The sequence below is a fragment of the Mustelus asterias genome, unplaced genomic scaffold (genome assembly GCF_964213995.1).
Source record: "Mustelus asterias unplaced genomic scaffold, sMusAst1.hap1.1 HAP1_SCAFFOLD_184, whole genome shotgun sequence".
In the NCBI taxonomy this organism is placed as follows: Eukaryota; Metazoa; Chordata; class Chondrichthyes; order Carcharhiniformes; family Triakidae; genus Mustelus; species Mustelus asterias.
Window position 1 is genome coordinate 452,829 of NW_027590182.1, and position 22,159 is coordinate 474,987.

At 45.8% G+C, this 22,159-nt stretch overlaps 3 protein-coding genes and 1 long non-coding RNA gene across 4 annotated transcripts in view; 2 read left to right on the forward strand and 2 right to left on the reverse strand.

Annotated features, from left to right (window-relative positions):
* Positions 1-22,159, forward strand: part of LOC144485303 (uncharacterized) — a 461,444-nt gene that overhangs the window by 270,427 nt on the left and 168,858 nt on the right. The gene's annotated exons all lie outside the window — the stretch shown is intronic.
* Positions 1-22,159, forward strand: part of LOC144485284 (uncharacterized) — a 283,279-nt gene that overhangs the window by 243,259 nt on the left and 17,861 nt on the right. The window contains 2 exon segments of the mRNA XM_078203491.1: positions 4,990-5,563; positions 21,892-22,116. Coding sequence (XP_078059617.1) covers positions 4,990-5,563; positions 21,892-22,116 — 799 coding nt within the window.
* The window catches only part of LOC144485290 (uncharacterized), a 308,115-nt gene that overhangs the window by 91,610 nt on the left and 194,346 nt on the right, over positions 1-22,159 (reverse strand). The gene's annotated exons all lie outside the window — the stretch shown is intronic.
* LOC144485293 (uncharacterized) overlaps positions 550-22,159 on the reverse strand; it is a 113,353-nt gene continuing 91,743 nt past the window's right edge. The window contains exon 2 of the mRNA XM_078203503.1: positions 550-2,464. Within this exon, the coding sequence (XP_078059629.1) occupies positions 1,082-2,005 (924 nt within the window). The 5' untranslated portion in view covers positions 2,006-2,464 and the 3' untranslated portion in view covers positions 550-1,081. The remainder of the gene's footprint in view (positions 2,465-22,159) is intronic.

A 22,159-nucleotide genomic window follows, 5' to 3' on the forward strand; every position in this document is an offset into this window, starting at 1 on the left:
TTGAGAAAAGACTCAGCAGCCTATCAGTGATGTGTGGAGGAGTTGTGTCTTCCTGCTACAGAACTAGTTTCATAGCAGTGTGAGCCTCAAAAGGAATGAGCCAACCATCGGCAGACCTTTCCCCATTCTGCTGAACAAGTCTCGATTATTTTTATATATCTCAGGAGGTGGGGTTTACAGCTCAGGAATTTGAGTAACCAGATATTGTGAACATACTTACCAATCACTTGGGTCGTCACATTAGAAATTGAGATCCATTCATCCAGGTCCATATTCTAAACTGCTTTTATTTGCAGTTGAACGTTCACAGAAAACATACAGAATCCCCGGTCAGAGCTGATCTCAGCTGGTGGAGTGAGGTTATTGATGGGTTATCAATGTAAATCCACACACAATGAAGATCAGAATCGGGAGAGATTTTTCCTGCTCCACCGTCTGAACCAGTAAACATCTGATTCAGTTACCTTGTGTCAAATAGTTAGAATTCTCATTTTGGAAAGAGAGTATGGGAGTATTTTTAAAATAAGTTAACAAAACATATCATTCATAGATTCCAATTTAAAAGATTTAATATATACACAGTCTTCAGTATTTGTGCTATCTTATTCAAAGAAGTAAACTAACAGAAACACAAAAGGTAATGTTACTACGTGACTACATCACTAATAAAGGAGTTACTGAGAATGGAAAACGATGCCCTGGAAACCAAAAAATAGCCCTTAAAAATCAAAGAGTAGCTTTCCAGAAAATCTCAATACAAGCATTGAAAATAAATACTTTGTGCCCTGCAGATGGATCTTTCAGAGAATGAATTGTAGATTTTGCCCAAAGATCAAATTAGAATTGAAGCAAAAGTTCTTAATTTTATTCTAAACAGGTTCCTGTTGAGAGTTCTTCAATTAAGGGGGAAGATCACTGGTGGTGCTTTTAAAAAGTGACATTGCAGCCCTGAAAATCAGTGACACTTCCAGAATATTAAATTCCAGCTAGTTATAGGATTTGTTAACATCAACAGAAATAAAATATTGTCAGACTGTCAATACTGAACAGCAGCAAAAACAGCAAAATCCAACCCCTGCAGTCACTGGTGAACTTGTTGATGTCTCAGGAGCCATTGTGACTGAGTGAATCCCTTCCCACACACAGAGCAGTTGAATGGCCTCTTAGTGTGAGTGCGTTGGTGAGCCAGCAGGTTGAAAGACTTTGCGAATCCCTTCCCACACACGGAGCAAGTGAATGGCCTCTCCCCTGTGTGAACTCGCTGGTGAGCAGAGAGGTTGGATGGCCGATTGAATCCCTTCCCACACACGGAGCATGTGAATGGTCTTTCTGCAGTGTGAGTGCGTCGGTGAGCACTGAGGTTGGATGACTGCCTGAAATTCTTTCCACAGTCAGTGCAGCTGAATGGCTTCTCTTCAGTGTGAATTTTCTGGTGTCTCAGCAGGGTGGGTAAAACTGTGAATCCCTTGCCACACACAAAGCAAGTAAACGGTCTCTCCCCAGTGTGAATTCGCTGGTGTGCAACGAGGGAGGATGCCTGTCTGAAACTCCGTCCACAGTCAGTGCAGCTGAATGGCTTCTCCTCAATGTGAACTCGCTGGTGTGTCAGTAAGTGGGATGACCCAGTGAATCCCTTCCCACAGTCGGAGCAGGTGAACGGCCTCTCCCCAGTATGAACTCGCTGGTGTGACAGCAGGTGGAATGACTGAGTGAATCCCTTCCCACACACGGAGCAGATGAATGGTCTCTCCCCGGTGTGAGTGCGTTGGTGCACAGTGAGTGCTGAAGAATGCCTGAACCTCTTCCCACAGGAGGTGCAGGTGAATGGCTTTTCCTCAGTGTGAATTCTCTGGTGAGACCAAAGGCCAGATGACTGAATGAATCCCTCCCCACAGACAGAACAGGTGAACGGTCTCTCACCAGTGTGACTGCGCCGATGGATTTCCAGCAGGGAAGGGTAACTGAATCCTTTCCCACAGTCCCCACATTTCCACGGTTTCTCCATGATACTGGTGTCCTTATGTTTCTCCAGGTTAAACGATCAGTTGAAGCCTCATCCACACACACAACACGTGTACAGTTTTTCCTTGCTGTGAATGGTGTGATGTTTTTTAAGGCTGTGTAACTGGATAAAGCTCTTTCCACAGTCAACTCACTGAAACACTCTCACTCGGGTGTGCGCGTATCTTGGTGCTTTTTCAGTCACACTGATGTTTGAAATCTTCTCCTCCAGACAGAAGACAAACATTTCTCCTTCCACGTTCAAAGTCTGAGGATATTTAAGTCCAAGTGAATCGAGACTCTGTCTGATTTTGATGTGATGTTTCTTCACCTCACCTGTAAAAGGAGTTTACAAAATTAATCACTGTCAGTCCAGGATAGAAATTTTGAACAGGCAATTCTAATTCTCTGGAACATTTCTTCCTCTCTTGTTCCCCAAATCAATAAATTCCTGTCCCACACACTCTCCCTCCTCCCTGGTTTGAAATCCAAACCCATCTCACCATTTCTTTCCTCCACTCCCAGTTTGCTCCCTCCCTCTCCTCTGTCTGGGTTCAGTTCTGATGTGGAGATGCCGGCGTTGGACTGGGGTGAACACAGTAAGAGTTTTAACACCAGGTTAAAGTCCAACAGGTTTATTTGGTAGCAAACACCTAATGGTAGCTAATGGTGTTTGCTACCAAATAAACCTGTTGGACTTTAACCTGGTGTTGTTAAAACTCTTACTGGGTTCAGTTCTCCAGCTGCTGTCTGCAGACTGACAATAAAACCAATGGGTCTTATTGGGGGTGTTGGGGCCTCCAGCGGGTGTTTGTGAATCCTCCCCGCCCACCTCCCAGGGTTTCCTTCCTTCCCAGAGATCAGAGTCCTCATTGATTTGAGGCCAAAGTGGAACCTCTTATTTATTGTCCCTCTCCCCCATCCTCTGATGTGAACCATCCTCCAGTGGCTGAGCCAGGATGGGGCCGTTAACCTGGGCCTGTTCCCGGGAGGGAGGGAGGGAGAAGTCCCGCAGCTGCAAACCAGGGAGCTGACAATGATTCTGAAGGGTTTGCGGATCCACAAAGTGTTTCCAAATCCTCCCAGCCACCGCCTAACGCTGACTCCGCTTCTCCGGGACAAACAAGCGCCAAGGACAGCAATGACACTGCGCATGCTCCACATCACAATGCCCGGGAACTGATTGACGGCAGCTCCGGACCAATAGGAAGAGGGGGCGGGGCTGGAGGACCGAGCGGGAGTGGCTGGTCCTCCAACCAATCGGAGTGAATGAGGGGCGGGACCTGAAGCATGCGCAGTGCGGGTGAACCAGATAAACCTGTTGGACTTTAACCTGGTGTTGTTTGACTTGTTGCTGTGTTTACCCCAGTCCAACGCCGGCATCTCCACATCAGTGCGGGTAATGGCAGACGGCCGGTTTTAGTTTGGAAGCGAGATCAATGAAAGGAAAGGAATGACTGGCAAATGGGAGGTTTTAAAAGTGTGATATCAAGAGTCCAGGGGCAGTATATTCCTGTTAAGATGCAGGGAAAGAATGGTAAATTTAGGGATCTCTGGCAGACAAGGGACATTGAGGCTCTGGTCAGGTAAAAGAAGGAAGCATACATTGGGTTTAGGCAATCGGGGACAAGTGAATCACTCTGACTATAAAAAGTGTAAGAAAATACTGAAGAGGGAAATCAGGAGGACAAAAAGTGGGTCTGATATGGATCTGGCAGGTAAGATTAAAGAAAATTCCAAGAGGTTCTATCGCTATATTAAGAGTAAAAGGGTGGCTAGAGAGAGAATAGATCCCCTTAAAAATCAGTATGGCCATCTGTGTGTGGAGCCACAGGAGATGGGTGAGATTTCTAATGAATACTTCTCTGTGTTTACTGCGGAGAGCACCATGGGTGCGAAAGAAATAAGGGAAACAAGTGGTGATGTCTTGGGCACACGCATGTTACTTGGGAGGAGGTATCTGCAGCCTTATAAAAGCAAATTACTGCGGATGCTGGAATCTGAAACCAAGAGAGAAAATGCTGGAAAATCTCAGCAGGTCTGGCAGCATCTGTAAGGAGAGAAAAGAGCTGATGTTTCTTGTCTAGATGACCCTTTGTCAAAGCTCTGAAACATCAGTTCTTTTCTCTCCATACAGATGCTGCCAGACCTGCTGAGAATGGGGAGAGAGTGTGTGGGATGGAGATTTACAGCTTTTGGGGAATGAGAGAGGAAAGAATGTTCCATAGAAATTGTCTGTTCTGAATTTCTATCCTGTACTGACACTGATGACTTTTGGAAACTCATTTTACAGGATATTGAAAGAGGAATCACAGGCTGAAATCTCAAACGTCACGTCTCGATCTGACAGAGTCTTATTCCTTGGGACCTCAATATCATCGGACTTTGAATCCAGAAGGAGAAATGATTGTCCAGTCTGTCGATTTGAAAAGATTTGAAATGTCAGTGTGAGTGAAAAAGCATCAACACACTGCTACACTCGAGTGAGTGTGTTCCAATGCACTGACGAAAGATCTTTAACCAGTTACACAGCCTGAATAAATATCACACCATTCACAGCGGGTGGAGACTGTAATCTTGTTCTGTGTGTGGACGAAGTTTCAACTAATTGTCCACCCAAGAGAGAGGTAAGGACACCCGCACCATGGAGAAACCGTGGAAATGTGCAGACTGTGGGAAGAGATACAGAGCCCCATCTCTGCTGGCAGCTCATCGGCGCAGCCACACTGGGGAGAGACCATTCACCTGCTCTCAGTGTGAGAAGGGATTCATTCAGTTATCCAGCCTGCGGACACACCAGCGAGTTCACACTGGGGAGAGGCCATTCACCTGCTCTGAATGTCGGAAGGGATTCACGCAGTCATCCCACCTGCAGACACACCAGCGAGTTCACACTGGGGTGAGGCCATTCACTTGCTCTCAGCGTGGGAAGGGATTCATTCAGTTATCTACCCTGCGGACACACGAGCGAGTTCACACTGGGGTGAGGCCATTCACCTGCTCTCAGTGTGGGGAGGGATTCACTTGTTCATCCAACCTGCGGACACACGAGCGAGTTCACACTGGGGAGAGGCCGTTCACCTGCTCTCAGTGTGGGGAGGGATTCACTTGTTTATCCACCCTGCAGAGACACCAGCGAGTTCACACTGGGGAAAGGCCCTTCACCTGCTCTCAGTGTGGGAAGGGATTCACTCAGTTATCCAATTTGCGGGCTCACCAGCGACTTCACACTGGGGAGAGGCCATTCACCTGCTCTCAGTGTGGAAAGGGATTCACCCAGTCATCCGAGCTGTGGGCACACCAGCGAGTTCACACTGGGGAGAGGCCCTTCACCTGCTCTCAGTGTGGGAAGGGATTCACTCAGTCATCCAACCTGCAGAGACACCAGCAAGTTCACACTGGGGAGAGGCCATTCACTTGCTCTCAGTGTGGGAAGGGATTCACTCGGTTATTCCACCTGCAGGCACACCAGCGAGTTCACACTGGGGAGAGACCATTCACCTGCTCTCAGTGTGGGAAGGGATTCACTCAGTCATCCAGCCTGCGGGCACACCAGCGAGTTCACACTGCAGAGAGGCCGTTCACCGGCTCTCAGTGTGGGAAGGGATTCAGAGTTTCATCCCGGCTGCTGAGACATCAGCAAGTTCATGAGTGATGACAGGAGTTGGATTCTGCTGTTATTGTTTCTGCTCTCAATTACATCCAGGACTGCATTTTGTTCCTTCTCACAGTTGGTCAATGGGGAGGGTCAGAGGGTTTCTTTGTGCTGGACTGGCCGGTCTCAGCCTCCAGTGGGCTGATGCTCTTTCAGTCTTTTTGTGAATACCTGGTTTCAAATGTCACAAGGATCACAGAGTGACAGGGTGTTAGGAAGTTCAGAGATATTTAGTCAGAAGAAAACAGAGGTTGGCAGTGCAAAGGTACATTTCTGAATGGAGGGCTGTGACAAGTGACATTCCTCAGGGATCAGTGCTGCGACCTTTGCTGTTTGTAATATATATAAATGATTTGGAGGAAAATGTAACTGGTTTGATTGGTAAGTTTGTGGATGACACAAAGGTTGGTAGAATTGCGGATAGCGATGGGGACCGGCAGAGGATACAGCAGGATATAGATCAGTTGGAGACTTGGGCGGAGAGATGGCAGATGAAGTTTAATCCGGACAAATGTGAGGTAATGAATTTTGGAAGGTCAAATACAGGTGGGAAATATACAGCAAATGGCAGAACCCTTAAGAGTATTCATAGGCAGAGGGATCTGGGTGTCCAGGTACACAGGTCATTGAAAGTGGCAACGCAGGTGGAGAAGATAGTCAAGAAGGCATACGGCATGCTTGCCTTTATCGGGTGGGGGCATTGAGTTTAAAAATTGGTAAGTCATGTTGCAGCTTTATAGAAACTTAGTTTGACCGCACTTGGAATCTAGTGTTCAGTTCTGGTCACCACACTACCAGAAGGATGTGGAGGCTTTGGAGAGGGTACGGAAAATATTTATCAGGATGTTGCCTGGTGTGGAGGGCATTAGCTATGAGGAGAGGTTGGAGGAACATGGTTTGTTCTCACTGGAATGACGGAGGTTGAGGGGAGACCTGATAGAAGTCTACAAGACAGAGTGGATATTCAGAAGCTTTTTCCCAGGGTGGAAGAGTCAGTTACTAGGGGACACAGGTTTAAGGTGCGAGGGGCAAGGTTTAAAGGAGATGTACAAGGCAGGTTTTTTACACAGAGGGTGGTGGGTGCCTGGAACTCGTTGCCGGGGAAGGTAGTGGAAGCAGATACGATAGTGACTTTAAGATGTGTCTTGACAAATATATGAATAGCATAGGAATAGAGGGATATGGTCCCCAGAAAGGTAGGGGGTTTTAGTTCAGACGGGCAGAATGGTTGCTATAGGCTTGGAGGGCCAAAGGGCTTGTTTCTGTGCTGTAATTTTCTTTGTTCTTCGTTCTGTTTGGAACATCCCAAATGCCCATCCAATTTCCTTTTTAATTGTTTATTGTCTCCACTTCCTCCACCCTCGTAGGCAACAAGTTCCAGGTCATTACCATTCGCTGCATCAGAATATTCTTCCTCACATCTCCCCCCCCCCCCCACACTCCCCCTCCCCACTCCCCCTCTTGCATCTCTGACCCAAAACAAGAAATCTGTGTCCCCCTCGTCTTGTCCCATCAGCTATTGGGAACAGCTTTTCTTTGTCCACCTTATCTAAACCTGTCAGAATCTTGTCCACCTCTATCAAATCTCCCCTCAACCTCCTTTGCTCCAAGGAAAACAACCCCAGTCTGACATTGACAATAAAGAACAAACCAACAGAATATGTTAATACCTGAAATCAAATGGGAATGTTTAATTTCTGTTTTAAAGATATTGTGAATATATTGTCCTGGACAATAACGGAATTGGAATAACTCACCTTGGGTGTGGTTGAATGGAATATATCAATCTGATATCCACCTGCAGTCTAGTGAAAGTCTGGAATGTGTAGCTGGAAATCCCTCCCTAACAGCACTGTGGGTGTACTTACACCTCAGGCATTGTAGCAGTTCAGGAAGGCAGTGTTGGGGTTGACCATGGCCGAGGCAGCTACATACAGCCACATATTCTGTTATAATTGAAGGACTGCAGATTGAATGTGAGGCATTGTGGGACTGGACTATCTTGACCACATTCCTGTGACTGCCCGGAAACACGTGTCTATTTTAGTTTATAATTGAGGATTTCTGGGAATAAGTTAAATGCGGAAATATTAAGCATCGCCTGGAGGAATTTGGAATAACTGAGAATTTTATCCCCAGATAAAGAACAAAGATTTTGCCGGTGTTTGGCTATAACGTGTTTGGGATTTTAAATCAACAAAGATGTTGCCTCTAAAATCAGTCCTTGTCGGTTGGCTTTAAAAAGGTTCAGTTATAATGAAGGATCTTGTATCTTATTTTAATCAAGGAGTTGTGAGCTTGTAGTGCTCTGTCGCTTTAAGAAGCTACAGCTGCGAGAGAGAATGCTGAAGATTCATTGTTTGAAATTTACGAGCTGTGAGAATCTGTGTGTTTTGTTTGTTTTCTGTGGATGTTTGTAGATATGTTTTATCATTGTTTTGGGCTACATTTGTTAAGGTTTATCTTTCTGGGGAATTAACCTCACCTTGAGTCTTTAATTAAAGGCATTTTTGGAAGTTTAAAAACAGAATCACAAGAACACTTCAGTAATTAATTTTGGTTATTGTTGTTGTAAAGCACATGCTAAGTTTCTCTGTTTGTGTGTGGATGATATTTGTGGGATGAATGCTTCAAGCTTTGAGGTTTTCTGTCTGTGATTTAAATCAAACAGATTTTTAAAAAAGGAAGTGTGATTAATAAAACCTTTTTTTGTTCAGAAGTTATGAACCTGGAGCCATTTTTACTGGCCAGAGACAGGATTCCAGGATATTTTACGAAACATGTGGGAATTTTAATCCGGATACAATTCACCCATGTGAGAATGAGAGTTTTAATTTGTAATGGTTATTTAAAATTTGACACATGTGAAATGATTCTGACCAATCCTGTGTTGGATTGATCTTGGGTTAAACTTCCTGTCAGGTCCAAAGATTTATTCCTAACGCAAGTAACACAAAGAAAAGGAAAATTCTGGAATTGGATACTGAAGGAAAGAGTTTAAAAAGAGAGAGCATTAAATAGAAATGATTCCCAGACCATGTGGTCATTCGATTAAAACAAAGGAAGGGTGCTGACGTCCATTTGAGAACTTTTAATCCACCCCATTTCTAACTAAGGGAGTCTGTGTACAAAGAAAACCCAAGAAAGACCCCCCCCGAAGGGGGGGTTTGGAAAGCATCATGATGAGGGCACCTGTCCATCACAAAGCCCCATGATGCCCAGATACTAATTTTATTGAACCTATAATGTATGTAATCTATCACCATTCTGATTGGATTGTGTCCAGCCAGGATGAGCTGAGTAACTGGATAAGAATTGATGATATTCTGTGTTGGATGGAGTTGCACATGGTCAGCCCCTGTGGCTTCTCCCCGCTGGCCTAGCTCAATAAACTGTTTGTCGATTGAATCAGGCACAACACACTGGGTACATTACCACTTCATCCTTGGGAGTGGCCTGATAGGCCGTGGTCCAGACTAAATGTGGCCTTTGGGGGGCCTTTCATGAATCACATGTGTTTGGTCATTGTAAATGTGCATTCAAAATGGTTGGAAGCACAGATCATGAGTAATATTCCAGCTCCTGTGACAACAGAGAAGCTCTGTCAAATTTTCACTTGCCCTGGGTTACCAGATTGGCTTGTTTCAGATAACGACACTCTGTTTACAAGTGAGGTGTTTCAGGAATTCCTGTAAAGGAATGGTCTACGCCATGTGCGTACTGCACCATTTCATCTGGCTACAAATGGTCTTCATGATGTGGAGATGCTGGCGTTGGACTGGGGTAAACACAGTAAGAAGTTTAACAACAACAGGTTAAAGTCCAATAGGCTTATTTGTTAGCAAATGCATTTGTTAGCTCGTGGCATTTGCTAACAAATGAACCTGTTGGACTTTAACCTGGTGTTGTTAAACTTCTTACTGTACAAATGGTCTCGCAGAAAGAGCTGTTCAAAGTTTGAAGGAGGGATTGAAAAGAATGGCAGGCGATACTTTAGGAACAAGCTCTCAAGATTTTTGTTCCAGTTTCGCATCACACCACAATCCACAACCGGACTCTCCTGTGGAATTTTTTGGTCGAAGGTTGAAGTCTCATCTGGATCTGCTTCATCCAGATTTCAGAACAAAAGTGAGCAGGAGACAAGAGAAGCAGAAGGAGGGACACGACTGCCACGCCAAAGAGAGGCAGTTCAAACCGGGTGATCAGGTTTACATCAGAAACTTTGGGAGTAACCAAAGGTGGTTACCGGGAATAATTTTAAACCAAAGTGGTCCAGTATCTTGGGTGGTGAGACTGTAAAACGGAAGAGTTGTTCGCAGACACCAAGACCATATTCGCTTGCGGTGTGACCCCGAGTCAGAACAGTTTCAGAGTCAGCAACCATTACTGAGAACATGGCAGAGGGTCATGCTGCTGTGGATGTTCACCAGGAAATGGTTCCAGCTTTGCCAGTTGACTCTGCTGTGGGAGTGGAAGAGGAATGTTCATGTACAGATTCTCAAACTCCCTCTTCACCTCCCATTCCAGAAACACCATTACAAGATTTACCAGTGGTATTGTACAGGTCGCAATGCAACCACAAAGCTCCTGACAGACTTCCGTATTGTTAAAGACATTACTTTGTTGTATTTCTGTCCTGATGGGGGATTGAAATTTAAGGGGAGGAGAAGTGTTACAGAGTGTTCTTCTCAACCTTTCTCCCCTCTGAGCACGTGCGGGCTTTGGGCGGGGTTTCAGTCTGCAAGTCCAGGCTGGTTCCAATGCTCCTGTTTCCTTTTGTTTGCCAATGAGCTTTAAACTTTGTTATTTATTTATATAAAGAACATCCTGCTTTTAACAATGCATTTGACTACCTTATTTGTGGACTGAAGTTCCCACAATTGTAAAGCAGGAGATTAGTTAAATGAACAGCCTGAATTGAGAGACAATTAAAGAATAAATGCTTCATTAATACAGATGTTAGGATGGAAATGTAAATTTGAACACAAAAGTTCTTAACTTTTAGAATTATAAACATAATAAGAATGGTTAAAATGCTGTGGGAATTATAAGATATTGCCTTCTGATGCCAACAGAATAGAAAAAAAGACTTGTTAGGATGGCCTGGTGGCACACTGGTTAGCACTGCTGCCTCACAGCGCCAGGGACCTGGGTTTGATTCCCGGCTTGGGCGACTCTGTGGACTTTGCACGTTGTTCCCGTGTCTGCCTGGTTTTCTTCCGGGTGCTCTGGTTTCCTCCCACAGTCCGAAAGATGTGCTGGTTAGGTGCATTGACCATGCTAAATTCTCCCTCAGTGTACCCGAACAGATGCCAGAGTGCGGTGACTCGGGGATTTTCCCAGGAACTTCATTTATTAGTGTCACAAGTCGGCTTACATTAACACTGCAATGAAGTTACTCTGAAAATCCCCGAGTCGCCACACTCGGGCGCCTGTTCGGATACACTGAGGGAGAATTTAGCACGACCAGTGCACCTAACCAGCACGTCTTTTGGACTGTGGGAGGAAACCGGAGGACCCGGAGGAAACCCATGCTGACATGGGGAGAACATGCAGACTATGACCCAAGCCGGGAGTCGAACCCAGGCCCTGGTGCTGTGAGGCAGCAGCGCAAACCACTGTGCCCTACCGAGGTGTTGGGAGCTGTTGATTTTACAAGTTATCCATGTTTTTGGAGCCATCACTTCATGTCCTGGTCTGAGAAGGATGGAGAAAGTCTGTTCATAAGATATAGGAGCAGAATTAGACCATTCGGCCCTTCGAGTCTGCTCCGTCATTCTATCATGGCTGATATGCTCCTCATCCCCATGTTCCTGCTTCTCCCCATAACCTTTCATAAGTTCATATGTTCAATTGTTAAAGCTAAACTTTCTCCTTTTACTGTTAATTGATACTTTGCTTTTTTATATTTCTGACTTGTTACATTTTTAATGGTTAATAAACTTACTGAATCACCGTTTAAAGTATTCTTTCGAGCCACATGGTTAAGTCACTGGAACCTGGTGTGATTTACAGTTATGGAGTTATTGTAAACAGGAGAACCCCATAAATCTTAGTTCAAATAAATCAAAGTTCTCACAAATGGAATGCTATCCTTTATTCTGAGAGAAATTGAACAGAGAAATAAAGATGTTCTGCTTCAGTGAGACAGGGCGTTGCTGAAACTGCATCTTGAACACTGGGTGCAGTTTTGTCTCCAATTAAACAAAGGATCGTAGGATCCCTGCAGTACAGACAGAGGCCGTTCTGCCCATTGAGTCTGTACCAAACAGCATCCCACCCAGGCCCTATTCCCATAATCCCACGCATTTACCCTGCTAATCCCCCTCACGCAAGGGTCAATTTAGCACGGCCAATCAACCTAACCCGCACATCTTTGGACCATGGGAGCAAACTGGAGCACCCGCAGGAAACCCACGCAGACACGGGGAGAATTTCCAAACTCCACACAGATAGTGAATCGGACCAGGGACCCAGGAATTGAACCTGGGTCCCTGGCGTTGTGAGGCAGCAGTGCTAACCACTTTGCTGCCGTGCTGCCCCATTTTATAAATACCATGGAAGCAGTTCAGAGGAGGTTTACTAGATTGACTCCCATCCAGTAGTGTGAAATGTTAACTCTGTTTCTCTCTCCACAGATGCTGCCAGAGCTGCTGCGTTTTTCCAGTTCTTTCTGTATTTATTTCAGATCTACCTGTAGTGGGGGGAAAAACACTATTTACTGTCCAGGATAAAATAAATGTCCTTCATCAGCTTTCGTGGATCATTTCAGTGGAAATGTGCTCTCCCAGGCTCAAAGAGCATCAGCCCACTGGAAGCAAAGTTGTGCGACCGGCCAGTCCAGCAGAAAGAAACCCTCCGACCCTCCCACTTCACCAACTGTCAGAATGAACATGGTTCAGTCCTGGATATGATTAACAGCAGCAATAACAGCAGAATCCAACCCCTGTCATCACTTGTGAACTCGCTGGTGTCTCCGCAGGCTGGATGACTGAGTGAATCCCTTCCCACACACACAGCAGGTGAACGGTCTCTCCCCAGTGTGAACTCGCTGGTGTTCCTGCAGGTTGGATGATGATCTAAATCTCTTTGTGCAGAGAGCAGCTGAATGGTCTCTCCTCAGTGTGAGTGCGCTGGTGGATCATCAGATCCCCAGAACGTTTGAAACTACTTCCACATTCAGAGCATTTAAAGGGTCTCTCCTGGGTGTGAGTGAGATTGTGACTCAGCAGGCTGGATGAATGAGTGAATCCCTTCCCACACACAGAGCAGGTGAACGGTCTCTCCCTGGTGTGAACCCGCTGGTGCTCCCGCAGGTGAGATAACGTTCTAAATGTCTTTGTGCAGTGAGAGCAGCTGAACGGTCTCTCCCCAGTGTGAATCCGCTGGTGGATCATCAATTCCCGAGAGCTTTTGAAACTACTTCCACAGTCAGAGCATTTAAAGGGTCTCTCATTGCTGTGAGTGACTTTGTGTTTTGACAGATTGGATAACTGCATAAATCCTTTCCCACACACCAAGCAGGCGAATGGTCTCTCACCAGTGTGACTGCGTCGATGAGTTTCCAGGTGAGATGGGAAACTGAATCCTTTCCCACAGTCCCCACATTTCCACAGTTTCTCCGTGGTGCGGGTGTCCTTGTGACTCTCCAGGTTAGACCATCAATTAGGTCTGACACAGAACACAGCAATGATGTTCTCCCTGCTGAGAATGTTGAGATGCTTTTTTCAGTTGTGTCACTGGTTAAAGCTCTTTCTTCAGTCTGTGCACTCGAACACTCTCAGTCAGGTGTGTGTGTGTCTGTCCAGTCACACTGATGTTCAAAACCTTCTGAAGCAGACAGGACAGAGAAACATTTCTCCTTCTAGATTCAAAGGCCAATAGCATTCAGGTCCCAATGAATAGAGTGACGTTTAGTTTGAGATTTCTGCCTGTAAATCCTCACCTTCTCATATGCTGCAAAAAGAATTTACAAAAGTCATCACTGTCAGCACAGGTTAGAAATTCAGAACAGCCAATTCCAGTTTCTATGGAACATTCTTTCCCCTCTCATTGCCCAAAAGCTGTAAATCTCCATCCCACACACTCTCCCTCCATTCTCCCTCTGCTGTATCTAATATTCACCCTCCCAATTCTCCTGAAGGTGCTGATTGAGGCTGATTGACAGATCCATGCTCACTGCTTCCTGTCCTGGACACACACATCTGAAAATCTCAATGCAGGCTGCCAGACAGATAAATGTCCATATGACTGGACTAAAACTGTGTGGAATATATGCACTGGATTCACTTCCTTTCCCTTCAGTTGCTGCAAGTCCCCAATTTCCAGCAGAATGAGAAAAGAAATGGAAAGGGGGAACATATTCTGTTAGTTTGTTCTTTATTGTCGATGTCAGGCTGGGGTTGTTTTCCTTGGAGCAAAGGAGGTTGAGGGGAGATTTGATAGAGGTGGACAAGATTCTGACAGGTTTAGATAAAGTGGACAAAGAAAAGCTGTTCCCATTAGCTGATGGGACAAGGACGAGGGGGGACACAGATTTCTTGTTTTGGGTCAGAGATGCAAGGGGAGGAGTGGGGGTGGGAGGGGGTGGGGGGATAGATGTGAGGAAGAATATTCTGATGCAGCGAATGGTAATGACCTGAAACTCGCTGCCTACGAGGGTGGAGGAAGTGGAGACAATAAACAATTAAAAAGGAAATTGGATGGGCATTTGGGATGTTCCAAACAGAACGAAGAACAAAGAGAATTACAGCACAGAAACAAGCCCTTCGGCCCTCCAAGCCTATAGCAACCATGCTGCCCGTCTGAACTAAAACCCCTACCTTTCCGGGGACCATATCCCTCTATTCCTATGCTATTCATATATTTGTCAAGACACATCTTAAAAGTCACTATCGTATCTGCTTCCACTACCTTCCCCGGCAACGAGTTCCAGGCACCCACCACCCTCTGTGTAAAAAAACCTGCCTTGTACATCTCCTTTAAACCTTGCCCCTCGCACCTTAAACCTATGCCCCTCACACCTTAAACCTATGCCCCTCATAATTGACTCTTCCACCCTGGGAAAAAGCTTCTGATTATCCACTCTGTCCATGCCCCTCATAATCTTGTAGACTTCTATCAGGTCACCCCCCCTCAACCTCCGTCACTCCAGTGAGAACAAACCAAGTTTCTCCAACCTCTCCTCATAGCTAATGCCCTCCACACCAGGCAACATCCTGATAAATATTTTCCGTACCCTCTCCAAAGCCTCCACATCCTTCTGGTAGTGTGGTGACCGGAATTGAACACGAGATTCCAAGTGCGGCCTAACTAAGGTTCCATAAAGCTGCAACCTGACTTGCCAATTTTTAAACTCAATGCCCCGGCCGATGAAGGCAAGCATGCCGTATGCCTTCTTGATTATCTTCTCCATCTTCATTGCCACTTTCAATGGACCTGTGTACCTGTACACCCAGATCCCTCTGCCTATGAATACTCTTAAGGGTTCTGCCGATAACTGTATATTTCCCATCTGTATTAGACCTTCCAAAATGCATTACCTCACATTTGTCTGAATTAAACTCCATCTGCCATCTCTCCGACCAAGTCTCCAACTGATCTATATCCTGCTGTATCCTCTGCCGGTCCCCATCGCTATCCACAATTCCACCAATCTTTGTGTCGTCCACAAACTTACCAATCAAACCAGTTACATTTTCCTCCAAATCATTTATATATATGTTACAAACAGCAAAAGTCCCAGCACTGATCGCTGAGGAATGTCACTTGTCACAGCCCTCCATTCAGAAATGTACCTTTGCAATGCCAACCTCTGTTTTCCTCTAAATATCTCTAAACTTCCTCACACCCTGTCACTCTGTGATCCTTGTCACATTTGAAACCAGGTATTCGCAAAAAGACTCAAAGAGCATCAGCCCACTGGAGGCTGAGACCAGTCAGTCCAGCACAAAGAAACCCTCTGACCCTTCCCATTGACCAACTGTGAGAATGAACAAAATGCAATCCTGGATGCAACTGAGAGCAGAAACAATAACAGCAGAATCCAACCCCTGGAATCACTTGTGAACTTGCTGGTGTCTTAGCAGCCGGGATGAAACGCTGAAACCCTTCCCACACTGAGAGCAGGTGTATGGCCTCTCCCCAGTGTGAACTCGCTGGTGTGTCCACAGGTCAGATGACCGAGTGAATCCCTTCCCACACTGAGAGCAGGTGTATGGCCACTCTCCAGTGTGAACTCGCTGGTGTGCCTGCAGCTCGGATGGCTGAGTGAATCCCTTCCCACACTGAGAGCAAGTGAACGGCCTCTCCCCAGTGTAAACTCGCTGGTGTGTCTGCAGGCTTGATAACTGAGTGAATCCCTTCCCACACTGAAAGCAGGTGAACGGCCTCTCTCCAGTGTGAACTCGCTGGTGTGACTGCAGGTGGGATGACTGAGTGAATCCCTTCCCACATTGAGCGCAGGTGAATGGTCTCTCCCCAGTGTGAACTCGTTGGTGAATCCGTAAGCTGGAGAACTGATTAAATCCCTTCTCACACCGAGAGCAGATGAACATCTTCTCCCCAGTGTGGCTGCGCCGATGAGCTTCCAGCAGACATGGGGCTCTGTATCCCTTCCCACAGTCCGCACATTTCCATGGTTTCTCCATGATGCAGGTGTCTTTGCCTCTCTCTTGGGTGGACAATTAGTTGAAACTTCGTCCACACACAGAACAAGATTACAGTCTCTACCCGCTGTGAATGTTGTGATATTTGTTCAGACTGTGTAACTGGTTAAAGCTCTTTAGTCAGTGCATTGGAACACTCTCACTCGAGTGTGGCAGAGTGTTGATGCTTTTTCACTCACACTGACATTTCAAATCTTTTCAAATCGACAGACTGGACAATCATTTCTCCTTCTGGATTCAAAGTCCGATGATATTGAGGTCCCAAGGAATATGACTCTGTCACGTCTAGACGTGACGTTTGAGATTTCGGCCTGTGATTCCTCTTTCAATATCCTGGAAAATGAGTTTACAAAAGTCATCAGTGTCAGTACAGGATAGAAATTCAGAACAGACAATTTCTATGGAACATTCTTTCCTCTCTCATTCCCCAAAAGCTGGAAATCTCCATACCACACACTCTCTCCCCATTCTCAGCAGGTCTGGCAGCATCTGGATGGAGAGAAAAGAACTGATGTTTCTGAGCTTTGACAAAGGGTCATCTAGACAAGAAACATCAGCTCTTTTCTCTCCTTACAGATGCTGCCAGACCTGCTGAGATTTTCCAGCATTTTCTCTCTTGGTTTCAGATTCCAGCATCTGCAGTAATTTGCTTTTATAAGGCTGCAGATACCTCCTCCCAAGTAATATGCGTGTGCCCAAGACATCACCACTTGTTTCCCTTATTTCTTTCGCACCCATGGTGCTCTCCGCAGTAAACACAGAGGAGAAGTATTCATTAGAAATCTCACCCATCTCCTGTGGCTCCACACACAGATGGCCAGACTGATTTTTAAGGGGATCTATTCTCTCTCTAGCCACCCTTTTTCTCTTAATATAGCTATAGAACCTCTTGGAATTTTCTTTAATCTTACCAGCCAGATCTATATCAGACCCTCATTTTGTCCTCCTGATTTCCCTCTTCAGTATTTTCTTACACTTTTTATAGTCAGAGTGATTCACTTGTCCCCGATTGCCTAAACCCAATGTATGCTTCCTTCTTTTACCTGACCAGAGCCTCAATGTCCCTTGTCTGCCAGAGATCCCTAAATTTACCATTCTTTCCCTTCATCTTAACAGGAATATACTGTCCCTGGACTCTTGATATCACACTTTTAAAACCTCCCATTTGCCATTCATTCCTTTCCCTTCAAACAAACTCACCTAATCGACATCTGCTAGATCCTGCCTAATGCCCACAAAAGTGGCCCTGCTCCAGTTTAGGGCCTTGACCTGTGGACCTGTCCTATCTTTTTCCAGAACTATTTTGAAACTATTGGTGCTCCCAATCGTGCTCCCTGACTGACACTTCAGTCACTTGCTCCACCTCATTTCTTAACTGTCTAATAGAAAGTGAGTCCAGGAATTGATGATGAAAAATAAGGAGCTGGGAGATGAATTGAACAAGTATTTTGCCTCGGTGTTCACAATAGAGGATACAGTTAAAACTCAGAAACAGCTGGAAATCAGAAAACAGAAGTGTGGGATGAACTCTGAAAAAGCACAATTCCCAGGGAAGTGGTCCTCAGCAAACTGTTGGAGCTGTGGGCTGATGAGTCCTCGGGTCCTGCTGGGCTTCATTCTCGGGTCTTAACAGAGTGAGATAGTTGATGTGTTGTTCAATTTTCTAAAATTCCGCATCGGGAATTGGATAAAGGGAAACCGGTGGATGCGCTGTACTCAGATTTCCAGAAGACATTTGATGAGGTGCCACATCAAAGGTTATTGCAGCAAATAAAAATTCATGCTGCGGGGATAACATATTGGCGTGGATAGAAGATTGGCTCACAGCAAACAGTGGGCAGAAATGGATCATTTTCTGGTTTAAGAGAGAGAGAAACCTGGGCCAATCTTTCCAGAGTCTGCACATTCCCTGGATTCACTTCCTTTCCCTTCAGTTGCTGCAAGTCCCCAATTTCCCCCAGAATGAGAAAAGAAATGGAAAGGGGGAAACATTGATTTCCTCCCAGATGGTGCAGAGGAGGAAGTTTCACTCTGAAGCTCATTGGACAACTTCCGCATTGTGACGCCACGATAGAGCCGAGCCTGAATCAGCCAATAGACATCGGCCTGCTCCGCCACGACGTCCTGGGGTTCCAATGCGCAGGCCCGGGCGAGCGGACGCGGGAACCCCGCCCCCACCCATTGTTCCCTCCCCCTGCACCTCCTCGAGCCAAGGTTTCCAGGCAACCGGCTGGCGGCTCCGGCCAGAGCGAGAAGCCGCTCGGTGATCTCCCCCGGCCCAGGACGGCGCATGTCCAAGGGAGAGGGGCAGCTGCGCATCTGCGGAGGGCTGCACCCCCTTCCCACCAGCACGCAGAGGTGTTGACCAATGGGAAGAGTTGGAGGACCGGAAGTACCTTTCTCCTGCAGCCAACCAGAGCCCCCATTGTCTGAATGCGGAAACCAGACAATGAGCTTGTTCACCCGCAAAGCTGCTGCTGCTGTTCTCGCCGAATGAAGATTGAGCTTCAGACAGACTCAAACTTCCTTCTGTCTCCCACATCTGTGAGTAAAACACTTTCTTTTATCCCCCTTTCCATTTCTTTTCTCATTCTGGGGGAAATTGGGGACTTGCAGCAACTGAAGGGAAAGGAAGTGAATCCAGGGAGGCTGCAGACTCTGGAAAGGTTGGCCCAGGTCTCTTTCTCTCTCTCTCTTAAAGACATTGACATCCTTTGCTCCCTCAGCTTGACACATTGATTTGTCTGGCTAAAAGGATGGTCCCTTTCCGAATGTTCACAATTAAAGGGCTGGTTTCCCCAGGAGATGGCTGACATTTAAAAGGACAATAAATTAACACAGGACAGAGATATGCCTAGTGTTGTTATATTGTAGATTTGGTATATTATTTATGGTTCTGTAACAAAGTACATTTATTATTAATTCTCGTTTTGTAATGTAACACTGAAGCTATGTTATATATTTCCACTCATCGAGTCATTACAGCGCAGAAGGAGTCCATTCAGTAACTCGAATCCATGCCGACTCTCTGTAGAACAATCCAGTCAGTCCCATTCCCTTTCTATATCCCCTTTCCCCTGCAACTTTATTTCCTTCATGTGCCCATCTAATTTCTGAAATATATTAAAGGGGACGGTAAACTAATATCGGACAGAGACGTGTCTGATGTTGGGTTGTTTTTTATTCATCCTTGGGCCACGGGCATTGCAGGCTGGGCCAGCATTTATCACCCATCCCTAATTGCCCTTGAACTGAATGGCTCGCTAGGCCATTTCAGAAGCTGGTTGAGAGTCAACCACATTGCTGTGGCTCTGGAGTCACATGTAGGCCAGGCTGGGTAAGGACGGCAGATTTCCTTCCCTAAAGCACATTAATGAACCAGATGGGTTTCTTTGGTCAATCGACAATGGTTTCATGGTCATCAGTAGATTCTTAATTCTAGATTTTGTTTTTAAATTCAAATTCCACCATCTGCCGTGGCAGGATTCGAACCTGGGTCCCCAGAACATTAGCTGAGTTTCTGGATTAATAGTCTGGCGATAATACCACGAGGCTATCCACTCCCCTGTTGTTATATGGCACAGATTAGATATATTATTTATAGCTCTGTAATAAAATACACTTATTATATCTGGCTGTGTAATTTTGGACTGCAGCTATATTATATATTTCCAACAATCTCTTCCCTCAGAGAATTGTTAGTATCTAGATTTCTCTTCCATAGGGACCAGTGGAGGGATTGAATATATTCAAGGATGAGTTAGACAGTTTTTGAATGACAAGGGAGTCAATAATTATTGGGAACAGGCTGGAAAATGGAGAGAAAGCTCAGATGAGGAAGGATTTCTTCACTCAAGGATGTGGTGATGTTTTGGATTCTCTACCCCAGAGGACTATAGAGCCTCAGTCATCAAGAATTTTCAAGAGAGGGATTGATAGGTTTCTAGATATTGAAGATATCGATGGATATGGGGGACAGTGTGGGGAAAATAATGCAGAGGTAGATCAACCAATAATCTCAATGAATGGTTGAGCAGACTCCATGGGCCGAATGCTGACTGCAGCTCCTATTTGTTATGGTCTCTGTGTCCAGGACAGGAAGCAGTGAGCATGGATCTGTCAATCAGCCTCAATCAGCACCTTCAGGAGAATTGGGAGGGTGAATATTAGATACAGCAGAGTGAGAATGGAGGGAGAGTGTGTGGGATGGAGATTTACAGCTTTTGGGGAATGGGAGAGGAAAGAACGTTCATTAGAATCATAGAATTGCTGCATCTTATCAACCGTCCCTGAGCTTTCACAATGAATCTCTCTTCTCAAGACACCCTTATCTCTGACTTGTCTGTACTGCCGGCAGTCTCACAAAGCAGCTGCCTGTGTGCTGATACGGGAGGCCCTGTTCGGCAAGTTTAATGCTCCATGACTGTGTCTTTAATGAACGCTCCATAGAAACTAGAAATGTAGATTTGAATTTCGATCGTATTCTGAATTGCGATGTTTTTTTCTGAATTGACTTACAGGATATTAGACAAGGAGAAATCAGACAGAAATCTCCAACATCACCTCTCGATCTGACAGAGTGACTCGATTTCTTGGGACCTGAATATCATTGGCCTTTGAATCTAGCAGGAGAAATGTTTGTTTGGCCTCTTGGCTTCAAAAGATTGTAAACATCGCTGTGATTAGAAATGCACTGAGATACACAGACCCGAGTGAGAGTGTTCCAGTGCACTGAGTGTGGAAAGAGCTTTAACCAGTTACACAGCCTGAAAATACATCGCAGCATTCACAGCGGTGGAGAGACTGTACCCGTGTTCTGTGTGAGATTTAACTGATTGTTTAACCTGGAGAGTCACAAGGACACCCGCACCATGGAGAAACCATGGAAATGTGGGGACTGTGGGAAGGGATTCATATCCCCATCTCAGCTGGAAATTCATCAACGCAGTCACACTGGGGAGAGACCATTCAACCTGCTCTGTGTGTGGGAAGGGATTCACTCAGTTATCCAGCCTGCAGAAACACAATCTCACTCACACCAATGAGAGACCATTTAAATGCTATGACTGTGGGAGTGGTTTTAAAAGCTCTCAGGATCTGGTGTCCCACCAGCGCATTCACACTGAGGACAGACCGTTCAGCTGCTCTCACTGCACAAAGAAATTTAGAACTTCATCCAACCTGCAGATACACCAGCGAGTTCACACTGGGGAGAGACCGTTCACCTGCTCTGTGTGTGGGAAGGGATTCACTCAGTCATCCAGCCTGAAGACACACCGAGTCATTCATACCAATGAGAGACCCTTTAAATGCTGTGACTGTGGGAATGGCTTCAAAAGCTCTCAGAAACTGATCGTCCACCAGCGCATTCACACTGAGGAGAGGCCGTTCAGCTGCTCTCACTGCTCAAAGAGATTTAGAATATCTTCAGCATTGCTGAACCATCAGCGAGTTCACACCAGGGAGAGACCATTCACCTGCTTGGTGTGTGCGAAAGGATTCACTCAGTTATCCAGCCTCCGCAGACACAACATCACTCACACCCAGGAGAGACCCTTTAAATGTTCTGACTGTGGGAGTGGCTTCAAAAGCTCTCATGAACTGATTACCCACCAGCGCATTCACACTGGGGAGAGACCGTTCAGCTGCTCTGACTGTGGGAAGGGATTCGCTCAGTCATGCAACCTACGGGTACATCAGCGAGTTCACACTGGGCAGAGGCTGGTCACCTGCTCTGTGTGTGGGAAGGGATTCACTCGGTCAGCAAACTTGGTGAAACACCAGCGAGTTCACAAGTGATTACAGTTCTGGGATTATTCTTGTGAATCTTTCTTGA